Source organism: Electrophorus electricus, chromosome 23 (genome assembly GCF_041902795.1).
Source record: "Electrophorus electricus isolate QZ-2024a chromosome 23, ASM4190279v1, whole genome shotgun sequence".
Taxonomy (NCBI): Eukaryota; Metazoa; Chordata; class Actinopteri; order Gymnotiformes; family Gymnotidae; genus Electrophorus; species Electrophorus electricus.
The window spans coordinates 12,214,907-12,238,069 of record NC_137519.1 but is presented as its reverse complement, the minus strand read 5'-3'; the positions used below and the strand labels follow the sequence as shown (position 1 = coordinate 12,238,069).

Genomic DNA, 23,163 nt, shown 5'->3' with positions numbered 1-23,163 from the left:
AGAATACAAGATGCTAGCAGGGAAAGTATACACTGAGACACAAACAAGCAGCAGAGATCCCCAAGTCCAAATGGAAGGAATCATAGTGGTGAAGAACAACAAAGCTAAGATCCCGTGGGACCTCCAGATCCTGACAGATAAAGAAATGGTGGCAAACCAATTAGACATCGTGACAGTAGACAAGATGGGGAAAACAGCAATGGTAATAGATGTGACAGTCACAAGTGAAAGACAAAGGAGTGAATATGAAAAGTTGGAGAAGTACCAGGGACTGAAAGAAGCAAAGGAACTGGTTGTCCTAGTGGTGATAGGGGCACGTGGGGCTTTGACCTTTCAGCTGGAGTAGTGACTCCAAAAGATCACAGAAAATTCATCAATATCAGTCCTGAAAAGTGCAGTCCTAGGAGAAGCCAAAATGCTGTGCCACACCCTCTAACCTCCAGGCCTCTGTTAGAGGGTGAGGAAAGGTGAGACAGGAATCACATAATTTATTAAACCTAATATTCAACTAGAAGTCTATCATACCACAAAGAGCTATTCTGTTCCACCTTCCATTGTTGTTTTTCCCTATGTTGTTACTTCAATACTTCATACCAAATTCTTGTTGCTCTTCTTTTTAGTCTCAAGTTAACACACTAGCACTTAAGAATACCCCCAACCCTAACCTTCAAATCACTGCATACATGTTCTGGTACTGTACAAAATGTTTATTGGTTTTTAAAGTCAATTTAAAAAAAATCAGCAAGTCAGCCACTGTTTAAATACAAAAGAGAAAACCATTTTAAAACACCATTACAACTTTACCTATCTACTGCACAGCATATAAGCAGGGTAAAATGTTATTGGGTCATAAATCAGTTCAGTCAGAGTAATATCCAATTCTGGCCTATGTCGCTGGCCTCAATGCTTATTACAAAAAAAGAACAACAAAAACTACAGTAAGAAACCTTTATTCGCATATACTTTTTAAAAAGCAAGAAATGTAACACATTGAAAATTGAACACCACATTTGAAAACCTGAACATACAGAAAAGGTGACTTGGGTTATCAAACAATGCAAAAGAAGTGGATCATCACTGTATCTAGCAGAGTCAAAATTATTCCTATGTCATGTTATATGGTTATGTATACTCACACGCACACATAGGATGGACACAGTACAGTTTCATGAGGTTTCTAAATCTTTTGAGATCATCACATTTTAATTAATGCTTTTAAGCTTAGGTTTGTAAAAATGTTCTTAGAAAATATTTTTGAGACCTAAAGTTTTATTAGAGATACTAAAGCCTTGGTTCATTAAAAACAGTAGTGCAATAGTAACAAAGAACCTGTAAGGCTTACACAAATTGAATCTGTTGAATTTCCAGTGTTAAATCACCATCCACCACAGAAAGATAGATATTTGTCATGTAATCATGACCACATGTCTTTAATGATCCATGCCAAAGCACAGAATACTAGCCAGATAAAACAAAGATCATCAGAACAAGATCAGTTTTTCAGACAGGCTGATAACTTAGGGAGCATAGATGATCAAGCTATCAGTGTTTATATTATAGGTATGACTAACATTCTGATGATGTTGATGATTATAAACAAACAGTGCTTTGCTTTCTTGAAATGAAGCAAATTAAGTTTGTGTACATCCACACACACACAGAGTTACAAAATGAGTACATTTATCATAACAGTCTCCTAAAAACTGCACTGCTACATATGTTATGGAAATGGTAACAGTAGTGTGAATCTTGGGTGAAGGTTACAGTACTGGTTGCTTAGATTAAAAAGTGTGCTTGATATTCCAAAATCCCATCGAGCAAACACACTCCACAAAAACAACACCTTTCAACCTGATATTTCAATCCGTTTGCTTTTTAAAATTTAGATTTATACATAAAAAGGGTATAAATGTATTTTTTTAAATGTGGAGTTCTACAGCTTGTCTTTGGTATGGAGATACAGTAAGGCTGACATGGACCATGAAGACATCACCACAAAATGAATGTTGTGTTTCAGTGCTGGGACTCAATCAGGCACACAAAAATTCAGCAACATATCACCTGTAAATTACTCAACCTATACTATATATCTTGCTTACAAGAAAAAGCTCTTCATATTTAAAGAGACAATTATATTATTGTTTAAGCACAATAATTTTGTGTTTTTTTATGACCTGCTCAAATTCCAAAATTCTCAGTTTGACAGATGACATAATGCTACTGGCTTTTATATGTAACAGTGCAAGGGCAGTACCTGAATAAACTAAAAGGCTTAAAAATCACTCAACAGTCATAAAAAATGCCACAAACTTTGAAAACTCAACTTGCTCTTGGATAAAGACATGAGTTAAGGATTAAACCATGCAACCATACTCCACTAATATCCTATATTCCAAAGCTATGTCATATCAACTGCATTTATATAAAAGTTAAAAATGTTTCTTAAATGTTTCAAAAATATATATATATATATATTATATATATATTAGATGGTAGAGGGGTATGCAAAAAATGCAAGCTTTAAGCATCAAATTACAAAAAAACTACCAACTGACTTGAAAAAATTGATAGGTCAGCTATCATCTCATAACTTTCAGAATGCATAGATACAAAAACCTAAAATTTCACAAAGAAAATCCCTTCTTTCTTTTCACATCCACTTTGGCATTTGTGTTTCTAAAGGGGACAGTCCAGAGGTTCCATCAGTTCACTAATGGCAAACACAACTGTTAAAACCCCATTCGTAAACTACTGCTGTTGGCGTTTTACAATGGGTGAAGGTTTTGTAGAAACCACAATGCACGCGGGAACATCAGTGACGGCTACATTTACCACAGTCCCAGTTAGACCAGTAACCCCTAGTCTTGGGGAAACTGTGGTGTCATTTGAGCAGTTCTTGACTGGAGCTTTAGGAGCATTCCCATAAACAATGATGTCCTATGTGCATTGACAAACAAGACAACCTAGATCACCCATCAGGTTTTCCTAACTATATACAAACATTCCAATATACAAAATGTGCCAGCTAGTGCAAATATCAGAGCCGGTTAACTTGAAAATGTTCCTAGGGTAGTGATTTACCTAAATTTTTTTCACAGGGCATTGAGTTAATTAAACCCTTCAAACACAGAGACTGGGAAATCCTGAGATGCAACTCAAAGGAGCATAATGCCACACAAAACTCTAATCACATTCACTTTACAATAAGAATCAAGCCAAATTTCAGAATATACACAATTCACCGTGAATCCTTTTATGAGCTCTACGAGTTGATTAATTTAGCCCTCTTTCATATTTGAACAGCTGCCTTTTAAGCACAAGATCCCATACTTTTTTCATATGAAGGCTATTAAATGAATATATTCTAACATTTAAGACAGCAAATGCAATTTTTCCATTTGTTACCTCTTATCTTTTTAGGTAATTCCATACACATTTTAGGTACTCTCACACCTACAAAATACACTCTAATCCATTAACATTTATTCATTCATCACTATCCTGTTACTGTTTTCTACACTGGGAAGCACCCATTCAGTATCAGACAAAAAGCTAACAGTAACTGAATGAAGCACACTACCTTAACGGAGCTCAAAGCCTCCAAAGAAAGTTGATAATGAGTTCATATAAGAAATGGGGTACGAAAATTCATTTAAATTCTATTAAAAGTCTGATAGCATCATTCCTCTGTAAGATATGCAAACATGACCCTGTTTTGATGAAATTAAAAATCAGGAAAATACAGAAATTTCCCATCAGTCTTAGCCATCAATCTTGGCATATGTACAAACCATTTTTGAGACAGCAGAACTCTAGAGTTTCACTTTATCTTTCAAACCTTTCCGTTTTCTTTGAAAAATGGATGTGTGGAGAAAATTAACAAAAGAGCACCATAATTTGGGCAAAGGTGCACATTACAATTAGAAAAAGAACCAGCATTCTTGAAAAAAGTGATCATTTATGTACAGCCTGGAACGTCTTTCTGGACCTGAATCCAGGAACTACATGTGGGTATAACACAAGACTAGGTGAGCATTTTCAAAGACAGGATTCTTAAAAACCATAAACAAAGCACCCAGTCAAATATTCAAATATCAAAACAATAAAAAAAAAAAAATTAACCCAACATTTCTACTGTTGCCTGGTCCTTACTCTCCAACCAGTCAAAGCCTGCAGAATTCACAGTCTCGCTGCAAATCTGTTGAAAAAGTGGGTCATTCTTCAATTCCTCTAAGGTCGATTCTTCATACTGTCCTAGCTGCCGACTAGGGTCGAACAGAAGGTTTGTGTCCAAAGTGTTTAAGTCATTCATGCTACTGGAGAGCTCAGAGGTTAGACGCATGTCACCAGAGAACTCAGAAGTCCCAGTGTTCAGCTCTGAAGTCTGGCCCGAAAGCTGTGAGCTGTTGTTCAGGCCATTTTCCTCTAAGAGGTCTTTAACAGTGCTGCTGAAGTGCAGAGGTTGCTGATGCTGGTGTTCCTGGAGGTTTTGCTGTGGAGGAACCAACAAGGCCCGGTTCTGCTGTCGTTCTTCCTCTGAGACCTGCTGCTGCCTCTCTCCGGAGGTCTGTTGTGCTTGACCCTCCCTGGCCGAGAAGCTAATTTGTTCCCCTCTGGCATTCTTTATGAGGTAAGCAGGCTTTTGAAACTTGTAGGCCACGGAGCCGGGTGAAATCAGAGCCTGGTGGTTGGCATTGCTGGGGAAGCTGGGTCTGGCAGTTGTTTCCAGGATCTGTGTAAGATTCATACGGGCAGTGTAGCCTGATGGCACGTTGTTTATCCCAAGACCTCGTACAGAGCTGTCTCCGTCGCCATCCATCTTGCTGAGGAGAACATTAGCGATTTTTTTGGCATTGCTTGACTGCCCGGCAACTTGCATGGGCAGTACTTCAGTCTGCATCATCACGTTAAGTGGCACAGACTGGCTCCTCTGCGCTATACTGCTAGTGCTAGCATTTGCTTGACTGCTAGCGAAAATGTTGAGCACTTCAGGTGTCACTGCAGAACTGAAAGGAGAAACCGCAGAACGAGGGATTTTGGGATTCGGGTTCCCACTCAGATTACGCTGCCTAACCGCTGGACTGACACTGCGGCAACGGAACGTTCCACATCCGGAGGCAGTCGAGGTACTTGTTTTGTTATCGAGAGGGGCTGGTACTGCAAATCCTTCTTGCTTACTAGACATGCTGGCTACCTGCTGCTGGACCGGAGAGATAGGCGTCAAGCGGCTAACGTGAGGGTCATGGTGTCTGATCTGTGATTGATATGTCTGGCCAGGGATGGCGAAGGCATGAGGTTTCCTGAACTGATCATCCACCAGGTCCAGATAGCTGGGAAGAATGCTAATTCCATTACTAGAGTTGCTGTTAATGTTGTTGTAATTATTATTCATCCACTCCAACTTAGCTTTATCTGGATGGGTGGCCATTGGTCTCTGCATGGGTTTGACTGGGCTAGAAGAGACAATGCTGCCATCGTGGTAACTTGTGATGCTCGAGTTGATAGGGGTGAAAGCAAAAGGGTTCCTACACTCAACAGGGCTTGGGGGAACACTACTGCTGCAACTGGAGTGGGGGGTACCGATTGGGGTTTGGCAGCTGCTTCCCAGGGCACCATCCACAGGGGTGGTAGGGACCAGGCGCAAACAGGGACTGTCACAGGTCAGAACCTGCCCCCCTCCTGTCATCTCTGTGGTAGGGGTTGGTGTTGGGGTGGGTGTGTGGATGGGTGTGCTGCTGCTGTGGACTGAGCTGTAGTAAGAAGTGCTGGGCAGTTGACTGACCATCATGTTGTTCTGCAAGGCAGTCTGTTCACCTTGCAGTGCCATGTCCACACAGTCACCAAAATCTGGCATGCTACTGTTCATCTTCATCTGCTCCTCCATCTGAACTAGTTCCTCCACGATACTGTCCTGCGTCATATCATCATCGTTAAAGGGGAAGAACCCCACATGAGGTTGGGATGATACATAATCCACCATATCAGCAGTCATCTGTACTAGCTGGCCTGGGCCAGAGGGTTGACTCATTGCTGAAAGAGGCTTCATAACTGGAGAGGTTGATTGCCCAGAGTGGTCATTTTCTATTGACCCTTGCTGGGAATAAGCTTGTTGCTGGGTGCTGTCTTGTTGCCCATTATTCCAAAACACACCTTTCAATTCACACGACACAGATGGGTCAGACTGATCTGAGCTCACCTGCATAGCTTGTGAATGTTTGTTTGAATGCAGCTGTTGCACGGTCTGACGTGAAGCACTTACAGCCTGAGTAACAATTGGTTTGCTGTCCATACTGGGTGAAGACCCTTCCCACTTTTTTCGGACAAAGGTCTGGAAGCTGCCATTCCCGATCAGAGAATCCTGGTGAGTTGCAGTCAGTGCAGAGTTTCCAGTAGCAGCAGTTGTCATATCAGATGTGGATCCTTCATACTGGGCCTGGGACGAGCCTTGTTGCCTGCTGACAGTCTGGAAGCAAGAACTCACAACCGGAGAGTCAGAGAGTGCAAGGATATGGGTAGGAGCACAAGAGTTGAACTTCACAGTAGCTTTTCCAGCAGCAGAGGCAGGTGCACTTTCTGGTTGCATGGGAGCATTTGACCTAGCTGCATTCTTTACTGAAGCTCCAATGACTGATTTGAAACTTTCAGTTGCTCCGGATGACAGCTGAGTGACGAAGACTTTTTTGACAGGTGTCAAACTCGAATCTGAGCATAAGCCCTGTCTTTTGCGAGGGCTTCTAGACGCCAGCTCTACATCCCTGGGTGATGTCACAAACGGACGACTGCTGGTTGTCAGTGCACTGCTGGTGGTCAGGTTGGGTACACCCTGAAACAGAGTGCTTTCTTTAGCATTATTATTGCTGCCAGAAGCTGGCTTGCATTGACGAGGGAGCATCTTCCCATTACATTTGGTCCCTTGCTGCATTTCCAGTCCTGCAGAAACCTTAGCAAGAGGTGTTGGTACACTGGCTGCCCTGGGTTTGGGGGTCACATCCAGCTTCTGTATATTCCCACCAGCCTCTTGAGAAATAGTCTCACCCTGGACTTGTCCACTTACACCAACAGACACCAACTTGATGTCACTGACTGGGGTTGTGCTGGTTGTTCGCCCTGACCTTACCATTGCCGATGGCACTGCAGCAATGGAGCCACTACGAACCCGAGTAACAGGCGGAGGGTCGTCACTGATACTGACGACCCCAGCAGAAGCAGGCCTAGCCTTGCTATTGGTAGCTAAGGTGGCTACAGTGGTGTTGCTGCCATTGCTGGCCCCCAAAGATATGGCCGTCATCTTGACAACGTTGACGGAGCCAACCTGGGCCGTTGGAATAACAGGTTTGATAGGACTGTTGGTGATGAGAAGTGCAGACGGTGAGTGTAGTGTGATTGGATTAGTTGTAACTGGCTTGGGCAGGATTTGGGCATAGCGGTGACGGGCCGAACGATCACCCACAGGGCTTACAGGGACATTCTGTGGAGTTTTGGGACATTGCTTCATGGGTTGCATTGCTTGGGTGACCACCTGGAAATTGACAGGGAGGACTTTGCTTTCTGCTGTTGCTATGGGAACCGGGCTAGGGGACATCAACTGCCTGCTCCTTTGGACCTACAGAACCAAATGAACCAAACATTGAAAAATTAGATAAAGAACAAGAACATGCATAAAAATAGTCTAAAAATACAAATACAATTTAAAACAAGCAAACATGCAAATGCCCATATGAGAAATCTTAAATTACTCAAAATACATCCATTCTCTGTTATGTATTTTTCTTTTAAGCACAGCTAAATAAGACCAAAAATAGTGTGCAGCTACCGTAATGGGGCTCGGAACTGCAGCTACCACAATGCCAATGGTGGGCTGCGGTGAAAGCAGAGCAGGGCTTCCACATGGGACTCCTGCGCTCGCACCAGGTGTACCGCCCCTGTCGGCTCTCCTGGCCTGAGCCTCAGCAGGGAGTGGAGAGTGGAGCTTCTGCTCCTGCTGCTTCTTCTGAATCTTTCTCTGAAGCTGCTGCTTGGCATCAATGGAGGGAGATGCCAGGGTTTTCATCTGAGGCTGGAATGAGTGGGCATCCATTGTGGGCACAAATGCAGACGATTGCAGTTTAGCCCCTACAGTGATCCAGAGAAATAAATCACTTTTAAAAAGAAGTTCATGCTAACATATTTCAGAACATCAAAACGTTATTATGCATAATGTTATCAGTATGACCATTGTGGGCTTACCTTCTTAACAGAGATACTTTGTCATGACACAAAACAATAAACTGTCATCTTCATATGATATGGCCTCAGCTATGCAAGGACGTGTAGTTACTGGAAAATTTGCATTTAACCTTTATGACTTTCCATATGTTCTGTCTATAACGAGACATAACTATCCAGATAAAGATTCACCCTCTGAAATCACTGATCATGCCGGCATGATCAAACCCCATGACTGATTCAAGACATCACAGCATAAAAACAGTCAACTTGAACATTGCTGTCAACTGCCATCAAATGTGTTGCCTTGAAATGCCATTCTAGTTTTTGTTTGCTGTCAACAGTACAAGTAGAAGCTATATACAATGAAACAGTTTATATATTTTGAGTTTATCTACATTTTTCATTTACATATCCATATTTGCAACTTGTGTTTGCATTTTCAATATGTTTGTGTTTTATACTAAATCTGATTTTATGTGTTTTCTGTGTTTTTTGGGTCCAATATGTCGATAAAGTATGTCAATGTGAAAAAATAACCTACATCCCATAGACTTCTAATAGTTAAAGTGTTAGCTAGCCAGATAAAGATTTCGTAGTCACAACCTATGTAAAAATGTGTGTTCCAATGAATTGCTTAAATGACAATTTTCATGTCTTTCTCTCACATACATCACTAATGACAGCAAGAATATTCTGCTACACCTGTGCTGGTATTTCTTATGGTAAGAACTGATGAAGAAAAATAGTAAATTATAGTGGTAATGGTATTTTTTTAATTTGAAGTTCATGAGGATAGATTTTTTACCAATGGTTAATGCTCTGAATAGTGCTATACGTTTAAAATAAAAACAGAATATAGTATTCTAAGACCTAAGATCGCATATATATGTTACTGAATAAATCTCTTCTCATGTATGTTTTAGATATGCTTAACATACAAATACTGAATGTCAGTAAAATGTTCTCCCAGTGTGCCTTAAACAGTACCAATTCCTAATTTGTTTTTAACATTGTTATAAACACCAATATTTTGAACACCAGTATTTTATTAAGCTCACTTAAAATGCGTATTTTATCATTTTGCTGAACAGTCTGTGATGAGATCGTAATATTGCAAATCACGAGGAATGTGTCCTAAGAGGTTCATGTGTAACTGCACAGGGAGAGAAAACTTGAATACCCTAGAATAAAAATATGATCTGTCAGTAGATTGTTTTTACAGTGATGGGCATTCGTCAGTGGACCCTTCTAACTGACCAGCTAACCTGATGACTTTTGAGCTCTGTATAGAGGTTTGGTTTATCACCTTGAACTCAAGCTGGCAACTATGTAACTTTCTAAAGACAATAGCTGCAGCGGTCATCTGACCAATTTCAAACTGCAAAATCAGCACTTAACCTAAATCTGCCTAATTTCTAGTCATGGAACTGAATTTGAAGGATCAACATTAATTTTCAGTAACAATTTATTTAATGCTTATTATTTTATAGTAAGTAATAATACCTGTAAATGCTTTTACATATACATGTGGAGTTGTATATGATATATGCATAGTATTCTTATATGATTTCATGCCACTAGGGGGCAGCACTTGCTGGGGCTAAAAAGAACAGTGAGGGATAAGATCGTCATACCTGAAGGGGATCCTGTCATCACAGTGAGAGCCGCAACAGACTTGGTGCCGATGTAGTGGCTGTTGAGGAGAAAGCGAGCCAGGTCCTCCACGCTGTCAAAATGTCGACTCAGTACCTTCTGAGCCCACTCACACACCAGGCCACAGGCAGCCACGCGGACTTCGTCCTCTCCACTGTAGCCCTGCCCGACAGATTCAAACCCTTCACACTGCCACATATGAGAAGGGGGGGGGGGGGGCAGGGGGGAGAGAGAGATAGAGAGAGAGAAACACACAAGTAAGAGGAAAGCAACTGGAGGCAACTGGAGTATGCTTAGATAGCACAACTTCACATGCTTGAACTTCGCATCCACCTCTGTCCATATTTACCACATCCATTCCCTACGGCACGTCTCTCTAGCAATCCTACTATTCTAGAATACCACAAGAAAGAGAGAGAGGAAAGGGGGCAGGGGTATGAGGGAAATGAACTTACCCCATCACCGGTTTTGTGTACATCCAGGTTTGGAAGAGAGGGCATATGAATGAATGCCTTCTTTCTCAAGCCACTATAGCAATATGTGAGGAGGCATTAAGGGAAAAACAAGGAGAGCCCCGCGGTCACCATACACTTAGAACAGGAGTGCACAGGGCAGGTGGGCCAAAGTTCTACCTAGGACAGAGTGCACACTAACCCAACACACTTCAGTCACCTTCATACAACTCAAAACAGCAAGAGAAAGCCCCTTGGGAAATAAGGTTTCCTTCAGGTAGATGATATAGTTTTGGCAGTACTATACAAGCAATGCTCACTTCGCACTACATGAGCCTGAATAGTAACAGAAAGACGGACTGCTAGCTCTGTATAACCTGTGTATGTTTGCTCATTACTGGATAACTCAGAGCAGCTAGACGGAAGCTAAAGTGCATCTGGAACCTCTGTGTTCCTACAGATGTGACCAGTTGTTATGGGACACTCCCCCCCACGAGTCACATAGTACGGCCTGCCGCATGCAAGGGGGGGGTTCACCCTCGTTTGTGGCCAAGTCCTCCGTGATGGCACGCACCTGCACGGGGTTTATCGTAGAGTGTCTGTCTATTTAAACCTCTGCTAGTGTGTGCATCGTGTTGGTCATTGTTTGTTTGCTGCTGTATGTAAAACGTGTGCAGTCATTGTTAAATGTTACTGTAGCCTGTGTTTAGTTAAATGTGTAAGTCATGTCTGTTGTTAATGTTCTGTGTGAGTACCACCGTTGTCATTTGTATTTAATGTCATTAAATGTATCACTTTTTCGAGGGAGTCTGTGTGTTCTGCTCCACGCCCATCGGCACTTGGGCCAGCGGCAACATTACACCAGTGACCAAGCTGGATAGGAGTGATGATCTCATACAAAACATTTGCTCCACAATGAAGCCCACTAGTGTTTGGAACAGTTTTTCGTCCTTTTCGGATTGGATTAGTTGATCAGGGGGCCCCTTGTAATGAAACATTTCTCCACAGTAATGAAACTCCAGATGGAATTAAAATTACTACAGGATGAGTAAGTGTCTAGTGTTTTGTATTTTGTGTAATCCTGGATGTTTCCATCAAGACTTTTGTCTACTGTATTACATTAGAAGTTTCAATAAAAACGATCATTTATTTAGTTATTTATTATTTTAACAGCATTTAACATTAGATGTCAATGATATCACTAGTAAGTAATGACCTATAGATGCAACTGTGCCTATAATGACCCCTTTAAGCCTGAGGGATCCTGCTTTTCTCATTTATTTTAGTTTCTTTTTCCTCTAGATAATGTTATTAGATACAGTATTAAGTCAATGGTCAAGCGACTCTTCATAAGAAACACATTTTGGAGTTTCAGGCTTTGGAAAGGTCTCTGGTGGATCTACGCCCCAGAAGTCTAAATACTGCTAGTAGCAGCAGTCAAAAATATCCCCCAATATGAGGCGACATCTGCCTGCAAAATGAGGGATATTTGTATCTGGACAGGACTAAAATGATCAGGTGAGTGCTGAGTTAGGTGAACAACAGTAGGCTATTCATCCTGTAATTTTATCAGGGAAGAAGGAAGAAAAATACGGACAAGGCTGATCCAGACGGAAATAAAACCACAGAGTAAAACTTGTAAAAGAACAACTTATCCTACGACCCCATATAAATTTAATCCTGTTCGAATAGAACTCTGGAGTGCTTCAGATTCCACCTTCCATGGCTGCCAGGTTTCGCCACAGGCAGGCACACGGCTTTAAACCTCACAGCTGTGAAATTTTGCCTCTGCCACACAGGACTGTAACAGAACACAGCAGAAGGAGAAAAGAGGTGGGAATTCAAATATGATCAGTTTTTTCAAATGTAATACTGGAAGTGTGTGTGAATGCTCGTTACATAAGGCCAAGTTCAAAATGTTCAGCACTGGTATGAGAATGGTGTCATTTTCTTAAGGGAGGGGCGTGGGGAGGTGAGAGAAATTTAAGGGGTAATTGTATTAGATTTCCGTTGCTTTGACAACCGTCGTCAACAAACAAGTGTTATTTCAGAATGGCTCCACTAAAGACATATAAATAAAACCTGGCCAAACCTATGCACTTTTAACCCTCCATTTTACCCCTTCACCCACAACTAAAATAATTATCACCTCACCGCTGTTACAAAACACCATTTCTATTAAAAACCAAACAGCCAGCAAAATCCTTCTAACTACATACAGCTGGATGGGGTGTGGGGGAGGGGGGTCTAGTATTAAGGGTTCTAGTTAGCAAAATGTTTTGCTTAACCTAGCTGTTTCTGTGGGGCAGGTTGAAAAAATCCTGGGTCTCTACAAGGAAGGAAGCAAAAGTATCCATTGCGCAGCCAGGGCAGCTTGTGGAAGAGGTGAAAGCAGATGTGTTATGAGAGAACTTTTCTTGAAGGTCAGACTTATCGCTGCTTCATATAAATGCCTCTGATTCACGGAAGCAGCGCCATGTTACTCTGTTTGATGTAGTGACTTTCTGATCTATATTTAGGAGACCCATGAACCACAACAGCAGATGTTCTAGAGTTCAAAGGCAAATCGTTGACGGACCATTCCAGGGAAGGATATTTGGATTTGCCCCTCATGCCAAGCCTGCGTGCCTTCATGTTGGGAAAGACGTTCTTCATGATCTTCCCGAAGTCAGCAGCACTGAGAGCGTGGTATCCCAGATTGTCACAGTAGCTCCTGGGAAAACCCAAAACCACACATTAAGGATATTTACGGTATTTAGCTGACACCTTTTATCCAAAGCAACTTACAAATATATGTCTGAATACAGCTTGAGCAATTGAGGGTTAAGGGCCTTGCTCAGGGGCCAAACAGTGGCATATTGGGGGAGGGGGGGGGCTTGAACTGGCAAACTTCCAATTACAAGTTGAATACCTTAACCACTGAGCTACCACTGTCCTTGAACCTGTAGGAACCACAACCAAAGAGACTGGACTTCTAAGGATCTGCTAAGACTTCCTATAAAAACTGCATGCAAGAATGTACTCAGCTGCTGTTAAAAAACCCAGCCAATGCAGGTGTAAGTAGATTAATACCTTTAAGTAGATCATCAACTGTCCTTACTAGGCTTATATTAAAAATACTATAAATAACAAAAAAATCTCAAAAGCAGGGACACCTTAACACTGAGTTCATCATGGACTTTACAAACATCTTGATGTGTATTCAAATATTATGTGAGAATTAGGCTAGATTAAGGCTTAGTGCTGAACCTCTCAGTACCTCAAAGTCTCACTGTGGAATGGCAGAGTGCTATGGGAATCAATAACACATGCTTAATATTTCTCTTTTGTGGTTTTCATCTATTTTATTTACTTTAAAATGCTATAATAGCCTGATGCTATCCTAGTTATCTAAGAATAATAATTTAGGAATAATTTAATAATACCTTATACAATTGTTCTGAGAAGTCTGCCTATACCTTAATAATGGTTTCTGGAGTCCATTAACCCTGGTTAGAACCCCTGTATTTTTCCAAAAAACATTATTCTTACAAATCCTTGTGAAGGCCCAATTTGCTCTGAGTTCCTACACTGAAACTAATTGGGAAACAACCTCGGCAAAGGCTGAGGTTCCAAGCTCTTGACTTCCAAGGTCTTGCTGTTCCAATGAATCTTTGCAGAACAATTCAAAGGTCAGGAGGTACTTGAAGGAACATTTTAGACAGTGCTGCACTAGAAGACAGTGTGAAAAGTGTTGCAAAGACTTCTAAATTATGCATGGAGGCAGAAGACTATAAGCATACTTGTACTCATCGTAGACCTCCTGCTTGGGTAACGAGGTTTCGGGATGCTCCTCCAGATGGTTCCGGATCCAGCCAAATGCATGCATTTGCTGAGTGCGGCTCGAGGACACACAGCTCTGCTCACTGAGGGAGAACCACCAACAGTCACAAAGGCTACATTAATTACTCTAATCAATGTCCATCGCTCGCCTCCTGGAGTCTGTCACTGAACGCAAGGAATTTGAAACTAGCTCCATGTGAAAAACAAAACTGATGAAAGTTACTGAGAGACAGAGAGAAAGCGAGAGGGAGAGAGAGACAAAGAAATGTATTTTGGAGACACACTAGGAGACGTGACCGTCACACTAAAGTCACAAACAACTCACCTTTTGTCACTGCCACAACTGGGGCCAGAAGGTAACCTGAGGTAGAGGTAGAGTTTTTCAATGTCTGTAAACTTCTCCACATCTTGCTACAAAGTAAAAAGGAGGGAGAGCGAGGAGAGAAAACAGTAAACTGTGCAAACCAGCTGGTCGCAAGATACATTTTCTAATGAAATATGTTTGGAACATTCACTGAAGTTGCTAAATGTTTTGAAGGGTTCAGCTATGAAGATTAATCATACTGATCACTCAAATCTCTAAATAAGGAATACTGGTCACTGCACTCATTCTTTACTAAACTCCAACTAGATACCTATGTAGCTGTAACCAATTAATTCATTTGGAAAAACAATTTGTGGTTATATCAAATAATATTCATCGTGTTGCGCTTTTCTTGTATTTGTATTTTAATAATGTTCATTTGTCACCAAAAAATGCCCGTGAAACAGTCCGTAATTCTAGGCTGGGTTTAGTCTGATGGAAATCAACACTGGAAAGAAAATGAAACCTGACTGGTTTACAAGCAAACTGAGCTACATAAAAACAAAACATTTGTCTAAGTGACAGCAATGACACTCAACGCAGTCACCCTGGAGGCGTGGTGGTGAAAGCTCCGTAAAAAATAGGCAGATTTACTGCAGGTTCACAGTGCAATTTAGATTCAACTTAGTCACTTCAGAAAACAGAAGTATTCAACTCTAAGACACACCATGAAGATCAGGGCACTGTGGAACACACTAGAGCAGTAGGTTGCCATGGGGGGGAGAGAACCCTGTTGTTCGTGGAAAAATGATGAAGACATACTCACACCCACAACCACACATCGCCTCTCTAAATACACTTGCGGCTTTAGAACACACACAAGACAGCACCAGAACAAATCAGCTTGTGGAAACACTAAACCCAGTTGCGCTGCTTTCTTAGATGCTCTCGCATGCACAGAGGGATGTAGTGGCATGAAAAATGGATAAAGCAGAATAAAGCAGAGACATCCTCCTCTTCCTTTTTCACCACTCTTCAAAGGGAATGTGTGAGGTATCAAGGCGGGCCAGAGCTCATTTAAATTCTTCGCTGGAAACTCCCAACGCAGATCTTCCATCATGGCCGCTCTTCCTCTGCGGGACTGAACGGATACCATGACAGCGCTGTGCAGACTCGAGTCTAATTACATTAGATTTTTTCCATCTGTTGTGCTGCTAAATCAGGACCAGGAAGTGCCTCAGAAATCAGAAGTATGTGACAGTTGGCTTTCCCCCCCCTTATCAGCTATTATGAAGAACTGTGAGGTCGATGGATGTTTGGGATGTTTTTTAAAACTTTTTTTTATGTTCAAAGCAGCACAGAACAGTAAATGTTGAACAGCGGCAACATTAGAAAATACAAACCAGTTTCGCCATTTTCTCCAAAGTAAATGACTACAGATTCGCTGGTACAAAGTGACACAAATGTAGAGCCAATCAGCAAATCCCTACATCATTAAGCCCACCCACCAGAATGGGGCCATTCTACGGCCCTCGGCACAGGTGGCCAATCACGGTGAGAAGGTGGACTGAGCAGTGTGTGTAGGCGTTTCGTACCAATGCGTGCCCTAATGGAGTTGCTGAATGGTTACACTCTCTGCTCAGATCCATTTAGCCCTACAGTGGAAAAGAGGTCTAGCATATCACCCTTAAGTAAAGGGTAGAGTCTGAAGTGCAAGCAGGTTTTACAACAATGTAGCTGCAAGCAGCAACTGTGGGGGCCAAGCACAAGTAAGTGTATACATGAAAATACGTCAATGTTACAGTATCCATATAAGGCATGTGAACTTAGGATATTCAAGTTTAAATTCAATTCTATAGTTCACATGCTGTGTCTAAACTAGGAGTAAAATCTACTGCTAATTGAAGGTAAATGCTGGCAAAGCTTGTGACAAATGTGTTTTTATAGTCTGATCAGAAGACTCTAACAAGAAACTACAGTAACTGTGCTATCACAATGTAGTCACAAACCAAACCAAAAGTTCTTCAGAACATCATCGCTAGAATCAAGGGTTGAATCTTAACATTAAAGGGTAGTATCTTAGACATTAATTTACAAAAGGTAGTATAAGTAAGGATGTAATATTAATGAATTAAGAGATAAGTGCTAGTACTGTAGTCTCATCTGCTGAAAGACTGGATATCTTAACTATGGCTCACAGGCAACAGATTGGGGTCAGAGGCCAGGATGTAAGTAAATTCTCAAGTTCTTTAGTTTGAGATGATAAATATCTTATTATGTTATTTAATAAAGTAAGCAGGCAGAATCTTCAGTGCCCTAAATTACACATAATTAAAATGTTTTTGATTATGGGTTTTGCAGCGCGAAGGGTGTGGAAAAATATACTGGAGGTGTGTTGAAATAAATTAAAATATGATTTAATAACAGTTATCCAATTTAATTTAATAATAGTTATCCAAGCTACATATATCCAGGCAAGACTTAAACAGTAAGCACATGGGGCAGGGTTAAAGCTTTGTTTTTTATGGTGCTTGCAAGAGCAACGGTATGTGTATGGGTAGTCTGCAGAAGCACATCTCTGAAAGCCCCAAGGAGCACATGGCACACTGACAATCTCCAAATAAACCTTCATAACCCTACACGTGAACAGTACCATGGCAGTAAACAGTAAACAATAACAAAAATCTAAATATAAACAGCAGCAGAGGGATGAAGCTGGGACACGCTGCAGAGCCATGGACGCCATGTACAGGTGCATGCGCATGTGCATAACCTCGTGTTCTCCCTCTCCGTTTAACCCTCATCGGGCCGGACACGCCCCTAGTCCTCTGCAGCCTCCCCAAGAATAGAGGTGTCTCTCCATCTCTTCTGCTCATGCCATTGTTGCCAAGGGAACAAGAGGTACGGGATGGCTAAAGTCATCACCCAGCGAACTCTTCTAGTGGCATGGTGTGAAGGTGGTGTGTGTGGGCGTGTGTGCATATGTTTGGGAGGTGGGGGGATAAAAAGTAAATAAAAATGGCACATGGATGCAGACGTCTTGGAGCCAACTGCACTGCCTGATTTAGGAGGGGGGGGGGGGTACACATGCATGTGGGAAGGCTTCAACACATACAGGCCTGTGTGCATGCATGCGCACACACACACACACACCACTGACTGCAGATGCCATGGCACTGAGATTGAATTTTCCATGTCATTCATGCCTCTAAGAAAGACTGAGACCATTATAGTACAATCACTAGCACCTTATTCAAAGAGATAAGCTGCACTTAGTGAGTAGTGTGCAAGCAACAATGCTTTTACAATGTAGAAAACTTAACGGATTTGCTATTAAGGATTTCTCTAATTAAGCACCAAGTCGATGGTTACTAAAAGTAAACTGAGGGAAGTTTTGTTTTCCTTACAGAGAAGTTTATCACTTAACTCTCGAAAGTCAGCAATGTTGTGGGTCTCCAAAATATAAGGAGGAAAGGAGAGTATTCACCAGCACTCCATTTCCAACTTTCCATTCATTGTTTCCTCCGTCTTCATTTCTTTACACCTAACACTAGTTCCTTCGAAGCTCCACATCTAAACATAACAGCGGTGAATAAGGGGCAGAGTGAACCTTGGCAAGTGGTTGCTGCAGACTCAGTAGTGTCCTCCTGTGGCAGGGGTCAAACATCAACACCCTGAGACTTCATCTCATGTAGACCCAGACATACTGGATACAGTCTTCCCACAGCAGAATGGTCTAAGCAGCCTTACCATTCCGGTCTATACAAATCTAATGTGCTGAATGAACACATTCTCAAGTTCAGCACCTTTTCATGAAGGTGTTCTTTGTGCACTTTAACTGCAGCTTCCTGATTTGCACTTCAATCTGATCACAACAGGTCAACTCACAAAGGCGGACAAAATAACTAAATGCAGGCAGTTACAAGGGACAGCTTATGTACTTCAAAACACATGCTCACAAAGACTACACACAGTGCTGTCAAAATGGCCCTCATTAGTTATACACTTCATCATTTGCTGAGTTTTGGTTAAAACTTCTAGGGAAAGTTTGACAAAAGTTCCTGAGAGGTAACAGATACCAACATTTGTGTTCTAGAGTGAAAGAAAACAACTCAATAAAACTACTCAAAAAAGGAACTCAAAACTGAAGTAAATGTGAAATGTCAAGAGGAAATTCACTGAAAATCAAAACAAGTGCAGACTCTTAGGAAAGCTATGGCAGAGAAGTTCTTGGAAGCCTGAAGCAAGTGTGAAAGTGAGAGGGCAACATGGGTCTGGTGTGGGGAGGAGGAGGCGGTCAATAAGCTAACAGCACATTAGCCTTGCTCTTTAACCCAGGGGATTTCCATGTGACACTATGCTCGTGATGGGCCGGTGTCCCGATGGGCCATCATCACACCTTGACACTGGTTCATGAGCTTCATTTCAAAACCAGGTCACTAAGTGCACAATCAGGCAAAGGTTGTGCAAAAAACCCCAAACCCCAAATCCTATCTGTTTAAGGACACACTCAAAAGTCAAAATTGACTCAAAACTGCATGTTCTACATGCAATTTGCTGGTACTGCTGGTGCAAACTGATGGCATCTAAAACTAATTGTAATTCCAGCTCTATAACTGTGGTACATACTAAAATGGTCCACACGTGCTGTCCGAGGGCCGGCTGGACATGCACAGAAGCTGGCAATAAAGGCTCCACCAGCTACCAGCACATGCGGTCTGACACACTCACAACTTCCTCCATCTTCTCTGGAAGAAGACTCGGCCTGAGTGGGTCTGACAGGGTGAAGCAAGTCACCCTCCAGCCGTTCCATGCTCACAGCAACTTCCTCCTGGATGCGGACACGTACTGGCCTCCGTTTACGCACCAGCATAAACAATGTATGCCACAGCGGGCAGCACTCATGAATGGAAACGTTTCCACACCCAGAACCTACACTGACCATCAGCAGTATGCCAGAATGCTGCTGTAAGGCATCTTTCCTTCTCGCATGAACATTATGACTATTTCATAGTGAACATATATTCTCATTGGGGGGCCTTTTGGTAAAGTCTGACATGAAGCACACTACACAACTTTCACATTTGAGCCTTTGACTCTATAGCTAGGAGCTCACTTTCATCATCTTTTCTTACTTAGACATCTGGTGAGACTTCACCCGGTATGCTTAGACGCATGTTAGTTACTGGCAGTTAGGATGTGTTATATGTTAAATAGTTACTCACTAATAGCTGAGATGTGATAAAACGTCCAATTACTTCACGTACAGATTAAATCCAATGTTTGACCACATTACATTAAATAAGCGTCTACAAAAAGACACAGATATCATAACATTCAGTCCACTGGGAAATAATTTCAGTAGAATTATATACTCACCAAAATGCTGTCCACCTTTGATTGTACGGATTTGCTGAAAAAAAAAGAGGGGAAAAAAACGATTAGTGCACTAGTGACGCAAGTGTAACTGAAGGAGCACTCAAAGCCACCTTTATTAATAAACCAGTGGTACTTGAAATATGCTCCCTGGAGCCATTCCGCTGTAGGCTGGCTCAGACAGACATATTCACAGGAGCACATACTACAACAACATATAAAAAGAGTCTTGCAAGCACTGATGTTCCATCCCACTAAAGCCCAACTGCCCAACCGATACTCTCGCCAGTCGGACTCCAGCAGCCACCGAGGAGGATGGCTGAGGGGACTGATATATAGTGTGGAATCCATATAGAGGTGTGGAATGCTGCAGGTTTGGATCTGGACAAGTGGTAATGTAAAGCAAGCGCGTTTCTAGCAAGGGAGATTGAGGGTTCTTAAGGAAACTGAGTAGGTTTGAACTGGAACTGTTCTTTCAGAGACAGCAACTGTTTTTCACTCTGTAATGGGTGTAAAGGAAAACAACAACTGCCCCTAAATAAAAGGATAACTATTTGTACACACAACTTTCCACATGCATCTGCAATGCCATTACAATTCAACAGTTGTGTACCGTGACACAGAGACACACGCACAGACACTTACTGATGTTAACTGGAGGAAAGATGGTGTGCACTCTCCACAAAAATGTACAAAACTACAAAATACCAAACAAACAATGACATAAAGTGGTCATATTTGCGATGGTATCCCTCGGTAACCAACAAGAGAATTATGTGCATCTTGACTCCTGCACCTGCTCCACACTTATTCTGGTCCAGCAGACAACACCTGTTGTTAATTACAGTATAGCAAGTTCCAAGGGATTTTCTTGGCATGTTGTGGTCCCTCTGGTTTTGACCTTTATAGATCTACCTCACCTAAAGTTGAGACGTGTGTGGTAATAAGACACTGATTAAAGTTGAAATAAGTTGAAATAATCTACACTATCTACATAAGTGCAGCAGGCTAGAACGTGGTTAGTCCCAATGCCATGTGGACATTACATAACTTAAAAACTCTCAGAATCCTGCTCACACTAAACCACATATATCGCATGTGACCTGTTTTGTTGATGCAGAGGTGTGCCTACATGACCGATCCAGATGACCGCGCAACACAAATACATGCAAGAACTGTACATCACACCAAGATTGAGCCTGAACAACTGGTTATAATGGTTGTTTCTGTACTGTTTGTACAGAAATAAGAAAAAGAAAGAATTCAAAGGAAATTGTGAAGAAAACTGAACCATTCAAGTAAAAATTCATAAACTGTTCTGAAGTTTCAAAACCTAGGTTTCACATGTGTCCTAACTGGATACAAGCTAACAATATGAGGAATGTTAATGTATAATGCCCCCAAAACAAATAATGAATCAATCTCTCTGTCTGTCTCTCCGTCTTTCTCTTAAATGCTTTCCCAAACGGTATTGACAAAAACAAAATTCACATTTTGTAAATTATACACAAGCATAAAATGCATGTAATCAGAATTATTATACACACAAAAATAGCAGGGCATTGTTCTGCACTAGCAGGGTGTTGTTCTGCAATAGTTTTCCTTTGTATTCTCACTGGCTGTTGGCCATCGCTGCTCCTATTACTTGTCCCAAAGGTAGTTGCACTACAAGATCTGACAAGGTTCATAAAGAGAACTTCAAACAACATGCAGAGCAGAGAAATTGCGTCACCGAGCCATACATGCTATACGAGCATCGTCACGGCTGTAGACAGCGATATGTCGCCAAGATGCAGGGGATTGACGCCAAGCCGAAAATTAATCTGCGGCAGTAAATCGGGGTGGAAAGCGTGCCCCCAGCAGAAAATAGGGTAGCATGCACCCAGCATAAGGTTAACCAGACTTAACCAGTAATCCTAGCTGAAACATTTTGCTTTTGGCGGGGCTGTAATTGTGTCCCCCTTTTGAAAAAAGAGGAGAGGCTGTAGCGAACTGTTACCAAGCAGGTAGGGTTTGTTCCTAGGGCAGCTAGTCCTCATTAAGCCATCTCCACACAGGCCTGGGGCAGCTGCATCAGGCTCATGGCTTTCCTTCCTGTTTCCAGGTGGAATGTGTTCATGAAGCGAGGACTTCCTGAAAAATGTCACTTGCTCAAGGCAAAACACCTCCTGGCAAACATGGAGCTGGCATGCTGGGGTAGGCTTCAGCACCCATGGCCCAGTCACTGGGCTTCTACTCGTACATGGAAGAGGAGTCAAAAGAGCAGCAACTCCAACTGGCATATTGCTGAATGTCATCAGCTGAATCAAAACACAAACAATGTTGTTATCTTAATGCCCAACACATCCTAACATCAGCATTTGCTAAAGTGTGCTAGTCCTGTTCTTTTGAAGTGATTATGTGCACAAACGAACTGAATTAAAGGGAAAAAAAATCTGAACAGCTTTCCTACACATGGAATTCCCCAAACTAATGTGACTACTCAGGTTAACACAACTCAAATACCATTAAAAAAAACACCACCAATAAATAAACTAATATATCAGAACACATGATTTTAAAACTTATTCACAAAGCAGCTGAAATGAGTGTCCATGAAGCAGCTCTGGGTTAGTGGTACTGTACTGTATGTGAAGTTATAATATCAGTAACTGGCAGTTGAGATCAAACCTAGAAACTCTAAAGCCCATGTTAAAGTTGTCTAATGACTTAACAGCTGTCACCTTCACAGAATTTTCTAATTTTCGCCCATTAGTCCAAATTATTTGGGCTTGCTAGATGTCGTTTGTGAACTGCAGTTCACAACTGTGAAATTCTGACTTAGTACAACCTTCACCCATTTTCTGTTCAACTACTCCTGTGCTACTTTGACCTTGTGCTTGGAATTGTTGTTGCAGAAAGATGAGGTTTCTCCAAATGTTTAGTTTTTTAGCACAAGCAGTTTGCCTTATAGTATCTCCCTGTATTTTGCACCATCCGTCTGTCCTTCAAGTTTAATAAGATGGTCAGTCCCAGCTGTATCCCCACAGGATGATGATGCCACACTTTTACTTCACTACTGGGAAGACTCCATTTTTTGTCTCATCTGACTTCAAACCATTTTGCCACATTTTAGCTGGGTCACTCTTGATGCTTTCTTGCAAACTCCAGATGGGCTTTAATGTGGTTTTTCTCCAGTAACTGCTTCTTTCTGGCCACCCTCCCACACAGACCATTGATCTCGTTGACTGGTACAACTTCAGTCTCAGCCACTGAAGTCTGTAACTCTTTAAAGTGATTGTTGGCTGCTCTGTAGCTTTCATCCCAAGTCCCCTTCTTGAGTTTGAAGGAATAGCCAGATCCAGGCAT

At 41.8% G+C, this 23,163-nt stretch overlaps 1 protein-coding gene across 5 annotated transcripts in view; it reads right to left on the bottom strand.

Annotated features, from left to right (window-relative positions):
* Positions 1-692: 692 nt before the first annotated feature.
* rfx7a (regulatory factor X7a) overlaps positions 693-23,163 on the bottom strand; it is a 32,414-nt gene continuing 9,943 nt past the window's right edge. The window contains exons 2-9 of one of the 5 annotated variants that reach the window (XM_027008916.3): positions 19,819-19,852; positions 14,461-14,546; positions 14,096-14,218; positions 12,910-13,026; positions 10,317-10,401; positions 9,843-10,050; positions 7,814-8,112; positions 693-7,603 (exon numbers count right to left, since the gene is read on the bottom strand). In XM_027008916.3, coding sequence (XP_026864717.2) covers positions 4,118-7,603; positions 7,814-8,112; positions 9,843-10,050; positions 10,317-10,401; positions 12,910-13,026; positions 14,096-14,218; positions 14,461-14,546; positions 19,819-19,852 — 4,438 coding nt within the window. In that variant the 3' untranslated portion in view covers positions 693-4,117. Of the gene's footprint in view, positions 7,604-7,813; positions 8,113-9,842; positions 10,051-10,316; positions 12,115-12,891; positions 13,027-14,095; positions 14,219-14,460; positions 14,547-15,265; positions 17,489-19,818; positions 19,853-23,163 lie in introns of those variants that run through there. The other 4 variants (XM_027008918.3, XM_081705923.1, XM_081705924.1 and 1 more) reach the window with 4 other exon arrangements.